This window comes from Vulpes vulpes, chromosome 16 (assembly GCF_048418805.1).
Source record: "Vulpes vulpes isolate BD-2025 chromosome 16, VulVul3, whole genome shotgun sequence".
NCBI classification, from domain to species: domain Eukaryota; kingdom Metazoa; phylum Chordata; class Mammalia; order Carnivora; family Canidae; genus Vulpes; species Vulpes vulpes.
The window spans coordinates 53753447-53771299 of NC_132795.1; the positions used below are offsets into that span (position 1 = coordinate 53753447).

Here is a 17853-nt window from a genome sequence, read left to right on the forward strand (position 1 = left end):
GGAGACAGCCCAGTCCTTTTGGAGAGGGATCACACGTGGACTCCCCCAGGACCTTCCTCTTCTTTTTTTTTTTTTTTTAAGGACCTTCCTCTTCTTGCCCCTTCACCAGGGCACTGGATCCACCCTGGACCCTGCTTCATGTCCGCTCAGTGCCCCTGACCCTTTGCCACACTGTTTTCTGGCTGATGACAGCCTCAAGGGGACACAGGTAAGGCTTTCCTCTTCAAACAAAACCTGACATTTCTAAGAGGTGAGTGTTGGGGGAGCACCTCTGGGCAGGGGTGGCAGCCTGGGTTGGATTCTGTCTTTTGAGAGATGCCACGATCCAGGGGGTCTCTTTCTTCCCAGCCCATTCTCCCATAAAGAATAAACTCCCATAAACTCTGAAGGACTTGAAGGGACCCCGACTGAGCCACCCGAGGGTGCTACGGCCTCTCTCATGTTCCCCAAACTCAGCTGAGACTACCCGGTTCCCTCACAAAGACAAACTCTACAGGAGACCAGCAGAGGACAGGTGCAAAGTGAGATGTGGCTCTTCCACGGGCCTGTGCTCTTGGGCCCTCTCTGCACGTTGCCTGTCCTGCAGGGTGGGCCTGCTTCCTGGGTTCACCCCAGTATCTGAGACCACTGACCACCTCTAGCCATAAATGCCAGGCTGGCCACTCGGGACCAAACCTCGGTGAGTCTCAGAGTCTGACCATAGCTCGCCCCTCCCTCTGTGGAGTAAAACCATTCCCTCCTGAGAGAGCAGGTGACGCTTTGCTTTTAGTTGTGTGCATTCCTTCCCTCCCCTCTCCCGGGATGGCCATGCCTCGGGGTCTAACATGACAGCGGTGCCCTCTAACAAGGCATAGGGAGAAGTCTCTCGAGGGCCAGGCAGGCCTCCATGATGCACTGTGGAAACATTGCACGGGTACCGCCAGAACATGCAATGCAACTACAATGCACCACAGCTGCCCGCTAGGAGGTGCCCGTCTGGCCACGGAGTGTCCGGGGTGGTCAGTCAGCTCAGGCTGTGTGTGTGGCAGGTAGGCGCCCATTCGCAGGCTGGCCCTCAGCAGCCTGGGGGAGTTGTGCAAGTGGCCTGGAGTAAACACAGAGCCCTGGCCAGCAAGATCTGGGACCCGGAAAACTCAGCAAAAGTGCAGGTGAAAACATGCTTGCCTGAAGGACTCAAAGGGACCCCGACTGAGTCAAGAGGCTATGTTTGGGGGAAAGGGACAGCTGGCCTGGTTTGTCTCCTACGTAGCCCCACACACTGGGTCCGAGTGCTCTTACCCACCACAGCTAAGCACCTCCCCGAGGCACCAGACAAGCCCCACTCACGTGGTTGAGGGTGAGGTCGCAGGTGGCCCCGCTAACGTTGAGGCTGCTCCACAGGTGGCCGCTGGCCCTCTCACAGTGGCAGAAGGAACTCTGCTGCCCATCCGCCTTCCCCAAGAGTGAGGTGTGCATGGCTCTGCAGGTGTGGAAGACGGCCTTCACCAGGGGGCTCCTGGGCAGTGAGAGGGAGGCAAGAGGCAAGAGGTCAGTGAGCATCACCGGGGTAGCACGAGGAGGAGCCTGAGCTGGTGACATGTGGGCCTGTCCACTCCAATGCTGCCATGATGACCCCAGATCCGAAATACCAGCCCTGGATGAGGGCGGGCACCCCCTTCATCCAAGGAATGCTGGCAGAGCCCAGGCCTGGCGATGCAGCGGTGAACAACCCAAGTCCCTGCCTGCGGGCACGCACTCTCTAGCACAGGAGTCAGGTAATAAATGCACTGGACACTGAAGATGTGACGCCAGGCGGTGTAAGCGCCAGGAAGGAAAGTCAGGCAGAGGAAGGAGGAGGCATCTTATAAAGGATGGTGGTCAAGGATGTCCTCTCTGGAAAAGTGATTTTAGCAGAGACCTTAACAAACAGAGGAGTGAGCTGTGTGGCTTTCTAGGGAGGATTCCGGACAGAGGAGCAACAGGTGCAAAAGCCCTGAGTCTCTGACACACCGGAGAATATCCGGGGGCCAGCGTGGCTGGAGGGGAGGAAACAAGGAGAGCAGAGGGAGGGCAGGCCCTTCTCAGCCCAGCCGTGGCCCCGTTCCCCACCCCCACCCCCACCCTACCCCTGCCTCTGCCTGCTACAGGATGCGGGCATGCGGAGCTTACCTCCTTTCCTTTCACATTCCTATGCCTCTGTTGGCGTGGACGCAGGGGCGTGCCCATTCTCACCAGCCGGTCCCCTGAGACTTAGTCCTCCTGCTGTGCCCCTGGGCTGCCTTCTCCTGTCCTGCCCCCTATTAGCCTCCTCTGGCTGCCCACTGAGTCAGGCCCTTCGTATCCACCTCCGGTTCCCCTGATACCAACTTGTGGTTGATGGGCCTCCCTCCCTCTGGCCCAGACACCTCCCAGGGAAGAGAGGCGCTGGCTGCCTCACGGAAGTCACGGCTGGCCTGGCAAAGGCAATCGCACCAGGTGCCCACAGGAGAAGAGCTTGTGCAGGTCTGGCCACTATCTACCTGCTCCTGGCTGTAATTTGCTCGTGTTCCCTGCTGCCTCTCAGAGCCTAGAACCCAGCTGGCACTGAGAGGGCCCTCAGTTAAGCATCCACCAAATAAATGATGGAATCATGGAAGAGGTCCAGGAGGCCCGGAAACAGGGCATGTGGCCAAGAGGAAAGGATCAGAGACTTGGGCTCAACCACCAGGACTGTCACTAAGGAGCCATCTAACCGTCAAACAATCTATAAAGTGGCCACAGTCCCACTTGCTGCCACCTATGGGGGCATAAAGTATTGACTCCATGATTTGCACCTGCTGAGGGGCCATCCCCTCAGAAGCTGGGTGTTCAACTCTCTAGAGAAACTAGTGTCTTTTCATAGAGCAGACTGGGGAGAGGCTGGGGAGGGTGGGGGTGGGGTCCCACAGCATCATTATCCCTAAGGACCCCAGGGTGACTGAATTCTGGGTGAGGCATGTCTGCTGATGGTCTTAGCTTGATGCAAGGGCTCTGCTGCTCACATGAGGGGAATTTGGACAATTTCTTGCCATGTCCTCAGGCACACTGGCTGGGAGACAACACACACAGGGTAGGGTGCAAGGTAGGTGCTGACGGATCGGGGTGCTGACAACAGGTTACTTAAGTGAAATGGGGGTGTCCGACCTACCTTAGAGAATCTTTTTTTTTTTTTTTTCAAGATTTTATTTATTTATTCAGAGACACACAGAGAGAGAAAGAGGCAGACACAGGCAGAGAGAGAAGCAGGCTCCATGCAGGGAGCCCGACGTAGGACTCGATAACAGGTCTCCAGGATCACACTCCGGGCTGCAGGTGGCGCTAAACTGCTGTGCCACCAGGGCTGCCCTACCTTAGAGAATCTGCCTAGACATTCTTTTCTCAGCTCTTTCCTGCTCTCCTGGTTAATAGTCTGCTTGACAGGAAATGTTCCAGCCTTGGCTCTGAGGACAGGACCTGCTGGAGCATTTTACTACTTCTCTGGGGTTGCAGAAGATGTTAGGGACACTCAGTCAGAAACAGCCAGTGTCAGCAGGCAGTGCCAAAGGCATCCAAGATGCAGGCGTGAGTCTCCCAGGAGGAATGTCAAAAGCTCTCCAGTTATGCCTTGTGCTATGGGCCCAAGGCCCTTTGAGTGATATGGCTGAGGTGGCTAGAAGGAAAATGGGTCCAGTGTTGGCCCACAAGAGAGGGATCTTCGGGGCCCCTCACAGCCCGTGCTGGCTGGGAGCCACCTTCCATGAGCTTCCAGAGATGCCAGGAGCCACACTGCCCTCCCTCTAGCTTGTGGCTCCACAGACAATGGGGGAGGTGGCCCCGGAATCAGCAGATAGCTGCAAGGACAGCACAGGCACGGATGGGGTGCTTGCCAAGCTTGGTATCTCCATGCCGCCCTCTTCCTCCTGCTGGCTCTCTCCTTCCATCTATCATGTAGTCCCTCGGCTGCCTGACCTTTCACTCCAACGACCACTCAGACTTGCCTGTTCCTGCTAACACAGAACAGTGGGCCTGGCACCCCTGGCTTTAGGGAATCCCCTGGAAAGAAGCAAGTAAGTCATTAAGGAGGCTTACGTACTCTGTTACTTCCAGGGCTTTGGGGACACGCTCTACTTCGGTAAAATGAGTGCGTACAGCTGCGTCGTCTCCCTGGAGCCAGCTGATGGCCACAGTGATGGCGGATGTCCACCACCGACAGATGACATCTGGACCTAGGAGGGAATAGTACCAAACATTACTCTAGCACCATAGACCTCTGGCACTCAGCCTGGCTGCCTGCACCTAGTCCCCGTGTGCACAAGCCATCACTACCATCTGGTAATGGGCTGGGGACCTTTGGGTTGCCCTCTCATGCAATTCTGGTGGTCACGAGCCAGTACCATCTTTTGGAAAGTGTTTGGCAATCTGTATGGAGAGCCTTAAAGATGCTCACTCCTATTAATCTAGTAATCCCATTTTGGGCAAGCTATCACAAAAAATTGGCCTAAATAGAGAAAAAAAGTAGAACAAAGATGTTTACTATAGTATAATTTTTTTTAAAAGATTTTATTTATTCATGAGAGACACAGAAAGAGGCAGAGACAGACGCAGAGGGAGAAGCAGGCTCCACGCAGGGAGCCCAATGTGCGACTCGACCACGGGACCATGCGACCATGCCGAGCCAAAGGCAGATGACGCCCAACTACCGAGCCACCCAGGCATCCCTGTAGTATAATTTTTAAAAAAGATTTGAGAGAGAGAGAGAGAGAAAGCACATATGCGCACGAACAGGGAGGAGGGGCAGAGGGAGAGAGAGAATCTCAAGCAGATTCCCCTCCCAGCAATCTCACCACCCTGAGATCATGACCTGAGCCAAAATCAAGAGTCAGATGCTCAACCAACTGAGCCACCCAGGTACCCCTGTAGTGTACTTTTTCAGTAAAATGCTGGAAACAACCTGAATCTCTAAGAGTCATGAAAAACGGGGCTTCTCAAGTGTTTGCAGTAAGAAGCTCTTGTTAGAATCTTTAGTGTTTCGCTATCAGAGGCTCAGTTTTCTCAGCTGCAGGATGATGGTGCTAGTGGTCTCACAAAGCCAGGGGTGGGTGGTGGGTGGGGGGCGGAAGTGTTAAGTAAGATAAAAGGTGGAAGAGCCTTGCTTCTTTAAAGCTAGGCCAAAAAACAAAAACAAAAACAAAAACAAACAAAACAAAAAAAATAAATAAATAAAGCTAGGCCACCTGGTCAGGGATCATGATGGGGCAGCTCCTTTTTTCTGGAATCCTTTCCTCCCTGGGGAGAATGGCCAGGAGAGAGCTTGACAGCCTCCTTCTCCCAGCAGCCTTGAAACAGCTGCTAGGCCATCATCCTGATGGCAGTCGAGAGATGGAAACAAAGAATGTCCTGGTGCCTATTCAGTCAGTGGCTTGCACCAGCTCAACCAATGGGTAGCTGCAGAGCAGTACAGATACCCGGATCAAAAAGTCTCTTCAGCAGACAGCGTCAAACCCAAAAGCAGCCCTGGGACCACTGTGCATCAGAGAGTGAGCCGCCACTACTTGCACCACTTGCTGCCCAGTCTGGGTGTTTGGGAAGATGTCTGCCCCACTCGGCTAGGGCCCAGGAAATATATTCACTGTTCACCGTCATACTTTGAGGAGAATCATTATTTCCTATCTCCAGAATCCCACTCAGCAGGGTAACTATGGGTGGGGGCTACGTGTGGGCCACAGACCCATGCTTCAGGTCCAGGGAAGAGTGTCTGGTGCACACTCATCACTGCCCTGGAGCCCCTGGGACAAAGGGGCTGTGAGGAGTGAATTATGCAACATAAGGCCCGCAGAGCCACCCTGTAGGGTGCTTACCAAGGGCCGACTTGAGCACGGAGCTGCTGGAGAAGGGCGGGGTCACAATCCCCACAGAGTCCACAAAAGAATTCAGTAATTTCAGGTACTCCAGAGCATTAGAGAATTCGCTAGAGAGAAAAGAAACGGCTTTACTGTATATTGGGATGTACAGAAGGCCCACCCTTGTGGTTGGCACCTGTGCCCCAGTTCTGAAAGCCAGTGGCCATTGTGGCCCCTTACCCCCCTCACCAAGCACACCCTGAGCCCTGCCCCCATGCCAGTCAGTCTCCACAGGCCTTCTTTGCCTGTCCCTGGGCCACTCCTGATGCTCCAGCCTTTCTCTTTCTGACTCCTCCCCTCAAGGCCTAATTCAAGCATCATCTCCTCCCACAAAGCTGCTGATGTCACAGGACAGAACTGCCCTCCCTGCCCTGCTCACGTGCACTCTGGGCAGGACCTGGGCTTTGTAGGGCAGTGACCCCGGCACCTGTCTGCCCTACAGGTCTTGTCTTGTTACTCTGAGGAGGTAACTCAATTGCTGTGTAAGAGAAAGAAACTGCTTGGCACACTGCGTTCCCCAGAAGACTGCCTTTTGCTCAGCCTTCCACGTTCTACTCCTATGCCCCCTACAGGCCACCCCTCCCCACCCCAAAAAGCAGCGCAACCTAGCCACATCTCTGATCCGCTCCAAGAACTGCCTCTGTGGAGGTATGGGGAAAGGACGAGGGGAAAAGCAGCACACTTGGTGTGAGAGGGCAAAGAGGTCAGGTCAGAGCTCACTCGGGACTCTCACAGGGCTCCCAGGTTTGAGAAAAAAAGACCAAGGAATCATTCCATTTCCCTGCAGACCCTGCACAAAGGCTTGTTTCCTGCCAGGAGTGTGAACCTCGCAGATGACCGAGCCAGGGGCACATCCGGGGAACGTTACCAGCTCTCTTCTTCCTGGTCTCCAGCCTTCTTCTTGGCCTGAGGCTTCACCAGTGATTCAACTGCTCGCTCCAGCAGGTTCTTGCAGAAGGCCTGGTGGACCTGTGCGATGGGGTCAGCTGAAGAAGAGGGGAAAAGCCAAAAGGGTCAGCTGGTCTTATCGTGAGCCCATTTTGTCTTTGCAGAGAAAATGAAGGGTGGGGAGAGGGACCTGAGGAACAGCTCTCCTCTCTGAACGAGGATCAAAGCCCCTTCTCAACCAAAGCCTGGAACCACCCTGTTAGGTGGCCGGAAGGTGGTGGGGAGGTGTGTGGTGCTGTCTCCTTGCACAGTACTTAGTACTTCAAGGTTGGGGCTGCAAGTCTCATCAGTAAACAGAAAATGGGAGGGACAGTCAGCCAAGGAGAACAAGGAGGTGGCCACTGCCTTGACATGACACAGAAGACCTGTTTTCCAGACCTCTGTGGCCAGCGATGGTCTGCCGTGCTTGCAACGGCTGTCATTACCAAGTCCCCAGTGGCAGGCCTGAAGCAGGGTGGCAGCGGCCCCTTACTTCCCCTCACACGTGTAGATGTGGGGGCCTCCATCTGACAAGGATGGGGAGGCAGGGCACATTCTGGGCAATGAGGCCTAGAAAGAGCCTGTGCGAGGCGAGAAGGCCTGTGAAGTCTGCAGTGTAGACAAAGCAGACTGTGGGGATGGAGTTGAGACTAAGGATTGGTTTCACTTTTATCCTTTCTTTTTATGTCATGCACCATTCTTATATTGAGCAAAAAGTTATCATTAAAAAAAAGGGTAGCAGAAGCTCACACACAGACCATACCTGCAGAACATGCCTCACTCTCCCCAGGCTCCCACTTTAGAGGGGAACGCACGCGGGGAGCAGAAAGCCACTGGCCGCTCAAGTCTGAGAGTGGGACAAGTCGCCTCCAATCACTGTCAAATGCCAGGGATTGCAAGCCAGTGTCTCCTCTGCTCCCTGGAGCCCTGTCGCCACCACCACTCTGAGCACTTGATGACCGCCTGTCACCTACTGCTCTCTAACTGCTCCTTATACACATCTGCTTTCCAGGGGGCCCAGAAGGTGGGAGCCAGAGAACAGTAACTCCACACATCCTGTGTGTCTCCAAAGCAGCCAGAACGAGGGCAAGAACAGGGTGGAGAGGTATGGACCACAGGCTTTGAATGTCAGAGACAGGCGAGCTGCATACCGAGCCTAGCTAACCAGGCTTGTGGCGTCCCCGAGCTTTGGGGAAAACAAGACTGAGACCACCTGTGTCCCCATGTGTTTGGAGCACAGTCCCCCTGAAGTACTGGTGGCTCTCGTGACTGCTGCCAATCCCCAGTGGCTGCAGAATTCTCACCTGGGTTCCTCTGAGCACAGTACAGACTCTCCTTGGCAGCCGACTTCACCGACCAGCTCCGCTCCATGAAAAACTTCTGGCCCAGGGGGTGGCACAGCCAGCGCAGTGAGTCAGGGACGGCGCTGCGCTCTGGGCCACACAGGCTCTGGGCTCTACTGAGGAAGTAGCTCTGTGGACAGACAAGGACCAGGGGTGATTTCAGGGTGGCAGAATGCTGGCTGCAGCCACCCTGGGGTCATCAGAAAGCACGATGACGGTGGAAACAGGCTGGGGAAAGATCAGCGGGAGGGCCGGAACCACCCCCCCGCCCCCATCCCCGGGAGTAAACGCCACCAGTGAAACTAGAGCAAGTGGCTCTAGTAGAGCCTGCCGGGCACAGTGACCAGGCACAGCCTGCAGCAGGAGGGATGGACAGGGTTTCAGGGTACCTGTGGGGACCCGTGGCACCCTGCCCTGCTCCGTCTGCCTCACCCCTCCTGGAATCTCCCTCTGGCCCTGCTGGCATTCAACCTGCAGGGATTGGGAGGGGGTGGATCATGTGGGAGAGGTCACAGGGGCCCCCCAGCTGCATTTCCACCTACAGCCCTGTGAGGGCCTGTGTCCCAGCCAGGCGGCCCCTTGGATCCTGGGGCTTTTCCTTCTCTGTCCTTTCTATTACTTATCTCTTAGGATATTTTTAGGCAAAACTGTGTTCTGCTTTGACTGATTTTTCATCTCTTTTACTTCTGAGTATGAAGAGTATAGAAAAGGCACACAGCAACAGTCACACTGGAAGGCACCAAAGTGAAGGGTAGCAGCCCCGAGGCTCCTCTAAGGACCCAGGCAGGCATGTGTGCATATGATGATGTCTCCCCACCAAGAACTGCCCCTGAAGGGCTTTATTTAACCCTAAAGGGACCACCACATCATCCCTAGACGATTCCCGGATGTGAACACTAGCCTGAGAGGGAAGGCTAGGAAAGACTTTGAGAGCCCCTTCTCTGGGAAGCTCGAAGCCAGTGCCCTCATCTTCCAGGACCCTCCTCTACCTGCAGGTAACAGGCTCCCAGGAAGAACTGCAGACACGCTGTCTCTCCATGTTTTCAGAAATCCTGTCAATTACTGAGTGAGGATATTGTTACTCTAAAACCCATGATTTCCAACCCATAAAACTGCTCAATGCAGGCTCATCTGAATGAGGAGCTGAGCAGAGAAGGATGGGAGGGAGGCAGAAGTACAACCCCCAGGGCTCAGGAAGCCCAGAGGGGCCACTGGGACATGCTCTCGGCCTTCGGCCTTCGCACTTCCTCCCTGGCGCCCACAATGAGGGCAGCGCCTCCGTGTCTGGTTCAGCGTGATGGGTCTGACCTTTACTGGGCTCTAAGTAGCCATCAGCTAATATAACAGCTTCAGAAGACTTGAATGCCAGGGTCAGAAATAGCACCACCAGCCAGAGTGCCACTCAGGGAACAGACAGAGATGATGGACTCTCCTGGGGTGGGGGCAGGAGATCTGGAGAGTGGAGCCTGAATCTGAGAGAAAATGACCTGGCCAAACTGCTCTATGGAGAAACTCTAGTACAATCACGAATCTTCCCCGAAGTCTCTCATCACGGGGCCAGCAGCACTAATGGCCTCCCCTACTCTTTGCAGACCGCTGTATTTGAGATGGGACACTGGAGAACAAGTGCGGAGGAAATCCATGACCACCTCCTGACTGTCAACAGAGTGCTTGCTGAATCTGAGCCAGTAACTGCAGTGGAGGAGCCTGAACTGAACAGAGGTTAGGGGTGGGGTGGTGGCAATCCCGGGGCCTCTGAAGTCAGAGAACCTTCTACCACTTGCCTGATAAGCAAGGGAGCAGGGTGCTGCTTCAGGGGAAGCTGAAAACCACTGGTTCTTCAGAAGGGCCCAAACGTCACCAAATGAAGCAGCAATAAAGCCTGATAGGTGGTTTTACAAGAGGAACCCAAGGAATGATTAAGGAAATCATTAAGTTAGAGTACATTTTAAAGCTTAATTCTTAAGAAAAACCTTAGTTTTAAGACATCTATCTCAGCGCCCGTGCGTGCATGTGTGAGAGAGCTGGAGTTTAGTGGTTTGAATTAATAAGACATATAAATCCTGAGATATAATCATCTACAGTATAATTTCTAGAAGGCAAACTGAAAGAATAACTTCTGTTGCTCTTTTAATTTTCTTGGCATTATCACTCTATGATAATTTCCCTAAATTCTTTTTTTTTTAAGATTTTATTTATTTATTCATGAGACACACACACACACACACACACACACACAGGCACAGATACAGGCAGAGTGAGAAGCAGGCTTCATGCAGGGAGCCTGACGTGGGACTCAATCCCGGGTCTCCAGGATCACGCCTTGGGCTGAAGGCAGCACTTAACTGCTGAGCCACCTGGGCTGCCCTAATTTCTCTAAATTCTACAGACACCAGAATCCACCCAAGCTATGGCCTATGAGCCCCCGTTCCTCTAACTCATCTGCTAACTGCCAAACTGAGCAGCGATGTCAGGAGACTCAGAACTGCTTAGATCCTGAGAGCCACCCCGAAGTCCCAATTCTACATTGTCTTCCCACACCAGGCTTACCCTATGGTTCTCAAACTGTGTGCCCAGGTACCCCCAAGCACCACAGGGAGCCTGCAGGTGCACCACTGGATATTTCACATTTCTGAGGTAAATATAGCCGTGCCCAACATGAGTCAGACACCACTTAAACTACTAAGTGGTGGTAGTTTGAAGTCTCGACGTGAGACTGCACAACCTTCCTTTGGATGATGTCATAGCTTCACGAAGCTGAGTTTTTAGAGGCTGTTGTAGTAAAAAGCAAGCGTTGGTGGTGTTACCAGAAGTTGGTGGTGCTACTCTGATTTCAAGGCTTGAGAAGGTTTGCAACACCCAACAGGCACATGTATGTACCCCAGCAGTCAATTATTTACAGTTATCAAGAATAAAAATACAGGATGTCTGGGTGGCTCAGTGGTTCAGTGTCTGCCTTCGGCTCAGGTCGTGATCCCAGGGTCCTGGGATCGAGTCCCACATCACACTTTCCACAGAGAGCCTGCTTCTCCCTCTGTCTATGTCTCTGCCTCTCTCTGTGTTTCTCATGAATAAATAAATAAAAATCTTTAAATAAATAAAAATACTATTTCTTCTTTCAATTTTGTGTCTATTTCTTTATTGGCTACTAAATTGTTAAGACCTAAATGTGTATTAAGATGTCTGTATATAACTAATTAATAAACAGAACAGTTAGGTATTTCTTTTAGCCCAGGGCAACCATGTAAAAATTACTGAGGACACAAAGGGTGCCATGAATGGAGAAAGACTGGGAACCTCTGGTTTAAACCATTTTCACAGAGGCCAGCCTTCTGCTTGCCCTCAAAGCCCGACTCATTTGCTAGCTGACTGAATTCAGCTGCATTTGACTGAATTCAAAGCTTCTTCCTCTTTAAGTACTGTCTGGGTCTGCTAGTCTGGCACCTCTCAAGAGAAGCCAACAGATGAAAGGAGTGGTTACTTTCCTAGAAATCAGTTCCTCTTCTTTGTCCACCTTACTGAAATGCAAATCTGGCAATACCATCGGTGTTCCAGATATTTATGCCTTCTGAGCGAGCTCACCACTTTGAGAGATTTCACCTCAGGGGAGACTCATACAACAAGTGGGTGAGGAGAGTGTGTGGTGACACTGTCGGCAGCACCGTAACTGCATATATTAGAGGCAACTGAACATGCCCCGGCAAACGTGCTAGAGTACCAGGTACCTCTCTGTGGAGTAAGAAGGTAGCAAAGAAAGAGGCCCACGGCTCATTGTTTGGTTGACAAAGCAAGTGGCAGAACAGGGTTTCTGGTAGGATCACGTTTTTTTTTTTTTTTTAAGATTTATTTATTTATTTATGATAGACATAGAGAGAGAGAGGCAGAGACACAGGCAGAGGGAGAAGCAGGCTCCATGCCAGGAGCCTGATGTGGAACTTGATCCCGGGACCCCAGGATCGCGCCTTGGGCCAAAGGCAGGCACCAAACCGTTCAGCCACCCAGGGATCCCCTGGTAGGATCACATTAAATAGATAATGCGTGTATGTTAGTACATGCAAAGAGGAAACTCTGAGGAAATACACAGTGACTGCTTACCCTTTGTTAGACATATCAGATGTTTTTGGGGAGAGGGGCTCATGGGCAGGGACAGTTTCAAGGGCACCATCTTCCTGATCCTTGGCTGCCACACATATACCCTCCTCAAGCAGGCTGAGTCCCTCTGAAGCGTTGCTGCGTCTTGGCAGTAAGGACAGTCAAAACCCCAGGGGGGGGGCTTTCAGTATGATAGGATGATCTCAACATTTATAGGGGAAGGTAAAGGGCACAAGCTAGTCACTAAAGCTAGAGGGCTGACACTTCCAGATATCAGACACATTAGAAGACTCAACCATTAGGGTGTGTGGTGGTGGTGCATCCAGAAGCAGACTCGTTACACATGGGCACTTGATTTATGACAAAAGTGCCAGTTTGTCCAACGGGGCAATGACAAGCATTTTAATAATAGAGCCTGGGGCAGGGAGATATCCATATAGGAAAATAAAGTAGATCTTGCATCTCTACCTTCACCTCACACAAAAGTCAATTCCAGGTGGATATGGGTTTGGGTGTGGAAACAGAAAGCACAGCGACTGGCGAAAAACCCAGTAGAGTGTCTGTAACTGAGACAGGACAAAAACGCACTGAACAGGACAGAAAGTGTCTGTGATAGGAAAGACTAAACGTCTGATTTCACGAACATTAACAACTTGTGCTCATCAACGGACACCATTAAGAGAGAGATTAGGCGGGACCCCTGGGTGGCTCAGTTCCTTGAAGGTCTGACTCTTGGTTTCGTCTCTGCTCATGATCTCAGGGTCGTGAGATCGAGCCCCAAGTCAGGCTCTGTGCTCAGGGTGGAGTCTGCTTGAGATTCTCTGCCCCTCCCCCATTTCCCCCACCCCCCCCTCTCTAATATAAATAGGGGCACCTGGGTGGCTCGGCTGGCTAAGCATTCGACTCTTGGTTTTGGCTCAAGTCATTATCTCAGTGAGGAGTCTGCTTGAGATTCTCTCTCTCCCTCTTCCCTCTCCCTGCTCGTGCTCTCTCTCAAATAAATCAATCTTAAAAAAAAAAAAAAAAAGAGAGAAACTAGGCAAGCACAAGAGGGAGATACACACAAAGCACATATCCAACAAAGGATCAAAGCCAAAATAAATAACCTTGAATCAACAGACAGACATGTCAAATAAACAGGTAATACACTTGAACGTGATTTTCACAAAAGAAATTATCCAAATGGCCAATAAAACGGTGCTCAACATCATTAACGCCCTGGAAATTACCAATGAAAACCAGAAAGGCCAGAAATGATACTATCATGTGTTTGGAGAGGATGTAGAACTGGAACTTTCTTTCATACACCGCGGGAGGAGTGGCAACTGGTACAACTGCTCTGGAAAACTGTTAGGGGGCAGCCCAGGTGGCTTGGCGGTTTAGCACCAACTTCAGCCCAGGGCCTGATCCTAGAGACCCAGGATCGAGTCCCACGTCGGGCTCCTTGCATGGAGCCTGCTTCTCCCTCTGCCTGTGTCTCTGCCCCCCACCCCCCGTCTCTCATTAATAAATAAAATCTTAAAATACAAAACAAAACTGTTAGGCGTTGTCTACTGAAGCTGAACATACGTGTAACCACTGACCTAGCAATACCATCCCTAGAAGTGCAATCACACGCTCACCAAAGAACGAACAAGGATGTTCACAGCAGTGCTGTTCATAGTAACCAAGAATAGGAAACAACTCAAAAAGTCCATCTCTAAGTCTAGGCACAGAATGGAATACCGTAGAGCAATGAATCTTACACACGACACTGCGTGAAAGCAGCTGGACACATATACTACATGCTGTGTGACTCTCCTATAACGTTCCAACACAGGCAAAACACCTAAGTGATCCGGATGGTGGTTACCCTGGTGGGAGGCCTTGGCAGTAGGGGGAGTATGCTGACTGCAGGGGGCCCAAGGGATGCTTCTGGGGTCCTGGTTCTGTTCTGTTTTGATCTGTCTGCTGGCTGTATGAGTATATTCATTTTGTGAAGTCACTGAACTGCGTATTTAGGATTTGTGCACTTTTCTACATGGATATTATACTTCAGTAAAACATTTACAGAAATAACAAATAAGAGGCAGATTAAATTATGGTGCCAGAATTCAGAATAACAGTTATCTTTGTAGGGGGCAGTGTGAACAAAAGCCCGCAAAAGCTTCTGGGGGTGATGGGAAGTTCTACTTCTTCTTTCAAAGATTTTATTTTTTTATTTTTTATTTTTTTTAAAAGCAAGTTTATTTTATCCTCTTACTATGCCTCAGTTGTTTTTATAAGATTTTTTTTTTTTTTTTTTTAATGATAGCCACACAGAGAGAGAGAGAGAGGCAGAGACATAGGCAGAGGGAGAAGCAGACTCCATGCACCGGGAGCCCAACGTGGGATTCGATCCCGGGTCTCCAGGATCGCGCCCTGGGCCAAAGGCAGGCGCTAAACTGCTGCGCCACCCAGGGATCCCATATTTTTAAGTAATCTCCATACCTAATGTGGGAATCGAACTCACAACCTGAGATCAAGAGTCACGTGTTCCACTCACTGAACTGGCCAGGCGCCCCAGAAGTCCTACTTCTTGATCTGGACAACTGCTGTTACATGGGTGAGTTCACTTTGCGAAAATTCAACAAACTGTAAATTAAAATGCTCACATTTTTCTATATGTGCATTGTATTTTGATACAACTAATGTCTTCGAAATGCTTTCTGGGGGCAGAAAAGTTACAAGTGGGATGACATTGACCCAGAGCACTAGGACAAACAAACAGGATAGGGAAGCAGCTTAGCCCACACCTCCTGCTCTCAGCCTAGACTAACCTTGCCCAGAAATGTCACCCTCACTTCCTTAAGCCTGGGTCAAGAACAGGGTGTTCTCTGGGCAGAACAAGAAGCCCCATTCCTAGTCTGGATTCCCTGCCAGACTGTGCGCTTCCTGAGGACAGGGTGAATGTTCTGCTCTCCACTGCATTTCCACTCTAGGGAATGCCTGGTACGGAGCAGGGACTCAGTGACATTTGCTGAATGAGCATCATTATCTAAGGTCCCTGAAACAGGACTGAGACACAGAGAGTACACTGGGCTTCCTCATGCCCTGTCACCTAGATGAGGGTGACACACTTCAGGAAACATCAGTGTCACCACAGGCCACATTCCTATTCATCAGCTCATCGGTGCCATTCTGGAGATAAGGCAACAAATGGAGATGTCATCTTTCTGTGCTGAACACGGCTGATGCATTCAGCAGCCTCCTCGAAGCGGGCACCGAACAGAATGTGCCTCTTTCCGCTGGAGTAAGAGAAAGCCTGAGGTCAGCAGATGCTGCGAGCTAGCTGATAACAAGGACTGTGGATTCGCCAACAGTGAATTCCCAAGGCTGGCCCTATGCCAGGCACAATGGAGGCGCCTGAAAACAGCCGTTCCTGCCCTGGGGCTGACCTGGGCTCCGCCAAGACAGGCACCATTTTTCATTTCAGGATTCAGAGTGCTGTGATTACTACAAGGAATGCAACTGCTACCTTTGGTATGAGTAAAAACACCAGGAGACACAACCAGAAAATGTCAAAAATTTTTATGACCACTTGGAAGAGCAGGAGAGTCATATATTTAACCCCCTGAATATAGGTCACTGTATCACTGAAATCAATCTTCTTTCTTCAGGCGCTGAAATGTCTGCTTACGCTTCTAAGGGCCAGGAGGGGTTCTGTTGGTTTTTTGCTTGTTTGTTTGTTTTTTTGTTTCTTTTGTTCAGTGCCTAAATATTTGTGAAACGACCCACTGACTGGCTATCTAACCCTCTAGGTAGTCAGCCCCCAAAGGCAGAGCCCACACCCATTTTTGTATCTTAGCTCCTGGGCAGGGAAGGGGGCTTCATGCAAGTCCCCAGAAGGGAGCTGCAGGGTACTCACTGCCAGGAAGCCAAGCTTGCCTCCACACCGGGTCTTGAGCCCCATGGCGGCAGTCAGATGGATCTCAACCAACGTGCTCGGTGGGATTTTCTCCTCTGCACATTCTGCCAGGTTCACGGCGCACAAAGCCATGTGTACATCTGAACAGGCGGATCCCGCAGGAAGCTTCCCTGTGGCAGGCAGAAACAGATACTGATGTGGCCGGATTCCTCCAAACCAAGCTTTTTTTCCTGTTTTCTGTAGTGCCATCACAGCAAGAGCACAAGGACTGAAGAAAGTGCTTGAACTCTGTCATCAGATGGTCCTGGATGGGATGCGAGGCTCTGAGACCAAGTAGCTGTGTGCTCCTTTCCACCTCACAGGTTGTTGGGACAAGTGAAAATGTATGTCAAGTGCCTGCCACGTGGCACATGGGCTGTGGAAATGAGAGCAATTATGACTGCAGGTCGTTGAATGGGACTCAGGTAGGCACTTCCACACTTTCCACTTCTGCTGAAACATCTTGCGTCTCCAAACATGGAGAGAGGTAATATAAATTAAAAAACAAAACAAGAGAAACCGACATGAATTTCTTTTCACTGTAAAAGAATGCACGGTATGTAATGAGCACATCCCTTTCCACAGGGGAAATAACACAAATCGGTGTTGATGGTGGACACGTCTTGGGTGAGCAGGTGGACGGCTAGAAAAGGCTTCCTACATGCTCCTGCGTGAGGGCTGCAGTCATGTGGTGTGACCCTGAAGGCAGGGGCCAAAGTGCCCCTGCACGGGTACGAGGGCCCATTGAAGCCGAGCTTTTGGTCCCTGCTACGGGGCTGGGAGGGCACCAGGGAACACGAGCTTTACTGAGGGAGGCTGCACTTTGGGGGCGGCCCCTTGTCAAAGGTCCAGACAGTGGCCAAGCCAGGCCTCCTGACCTCATCAGCCCCACGTTCTTCCCCCCTGGGGCCACCCTGCCTCCATCATCTTTCTATCAGCCCCTACATTTTGTTCTGCACAGACATCAGGTCTCTCTCTCCCCCAGGAGACACTAGCTGGCTTTCTCTCTTCAGGAGAGGGAGGCTGGGCGGCAACAAGGGGATCATGTTTTAGTCACCTGTCCTCTCAGTGCCTTGAATAAAGCCAGGCCCACAGAGTGCTCAGCAAACGTGGAGGGAATGAGTGATGTGAACTACTCCAGCTGGAACTCTCCAGAACATGACAGTTGGGAGAACACAGGGAGGGAGCTGGTTCCATCCCCCAAGGGCACACTGAGAGGTCAGAGAAGAGTGAAGCACAGTCTGCAGACAAGGGCCCTCTGCTGGAAATCACCATGACCCCAGGTGTGAAAACCCCACGGCTGGCCCCACAGGTCCCATCTCCCATTCATGTCACCCCTGGGGCCTGCAGCTCCCTCATCACCAGGGCACTTCCATCACCTTCCTAGGACCACATCCCACTGCTGCTTTCTGACCTTCACTGGATATCCCCATGGCAACCTCCCTTCTCAAACCCTCTGACTTTGCTTCCCCAACACCAAACCTCTCGGGCAGCCTCTACCTGACCTGCCCTTGGCCTGCACGTAGTATGTGGTGTTTTCTGGGTCCCCTGAAGGTCCCCTTCACCAAAAGCCTCTCATCAGCAACCTCAGTTTTCTCACTGTAGGCCAGAGACCAAGCCCTGTTCTTAGGCTGCGGAGCCAGCATGTCCACCGCCGCTCATCATTCTCCACTAAACTGCTCACCTTCTC

General features: G+C 51.6%; 1 protein-coding gene across 2 annotated transcripts in view; it reads right to left on the bottom strand.

Annotated features, from left to right (window-relative positions):
• Positions 1-17853, bottom strand: part of SREBF2 (sterol regulatory element binding transcription factor 2) — a 62352-nt gene that overhangs the window by 4578 nt on the left and 39921 nt on the right. For both annotated transcript variants that reach the window (XM_072740981.1, XM_072740980.1), the window contains exons 11-16: positions 16125-16294; positions 8108-8276; positions 6745-6862; positions 5835-5944; positions 4070-4202; positions 1327-1495 (exon numbers count right to left, since the gene is read on the bottom strand). In XM_072740981.1, the coding sequence (XP_072597082.1) occupies positions 1327-1495; positions 4070-4202; positions 5835-5944; positions 6745-6862; positions 8108-8276; positions 16125-16294 (869 nt within the window). The remainder of the gene's footprint in view (positions 1-1326; positions 1496-4069; positions 4203-5834; positions 5945-6744; positions 6863-8107; positions 8277-16124; positions 16295-17853) is intronic.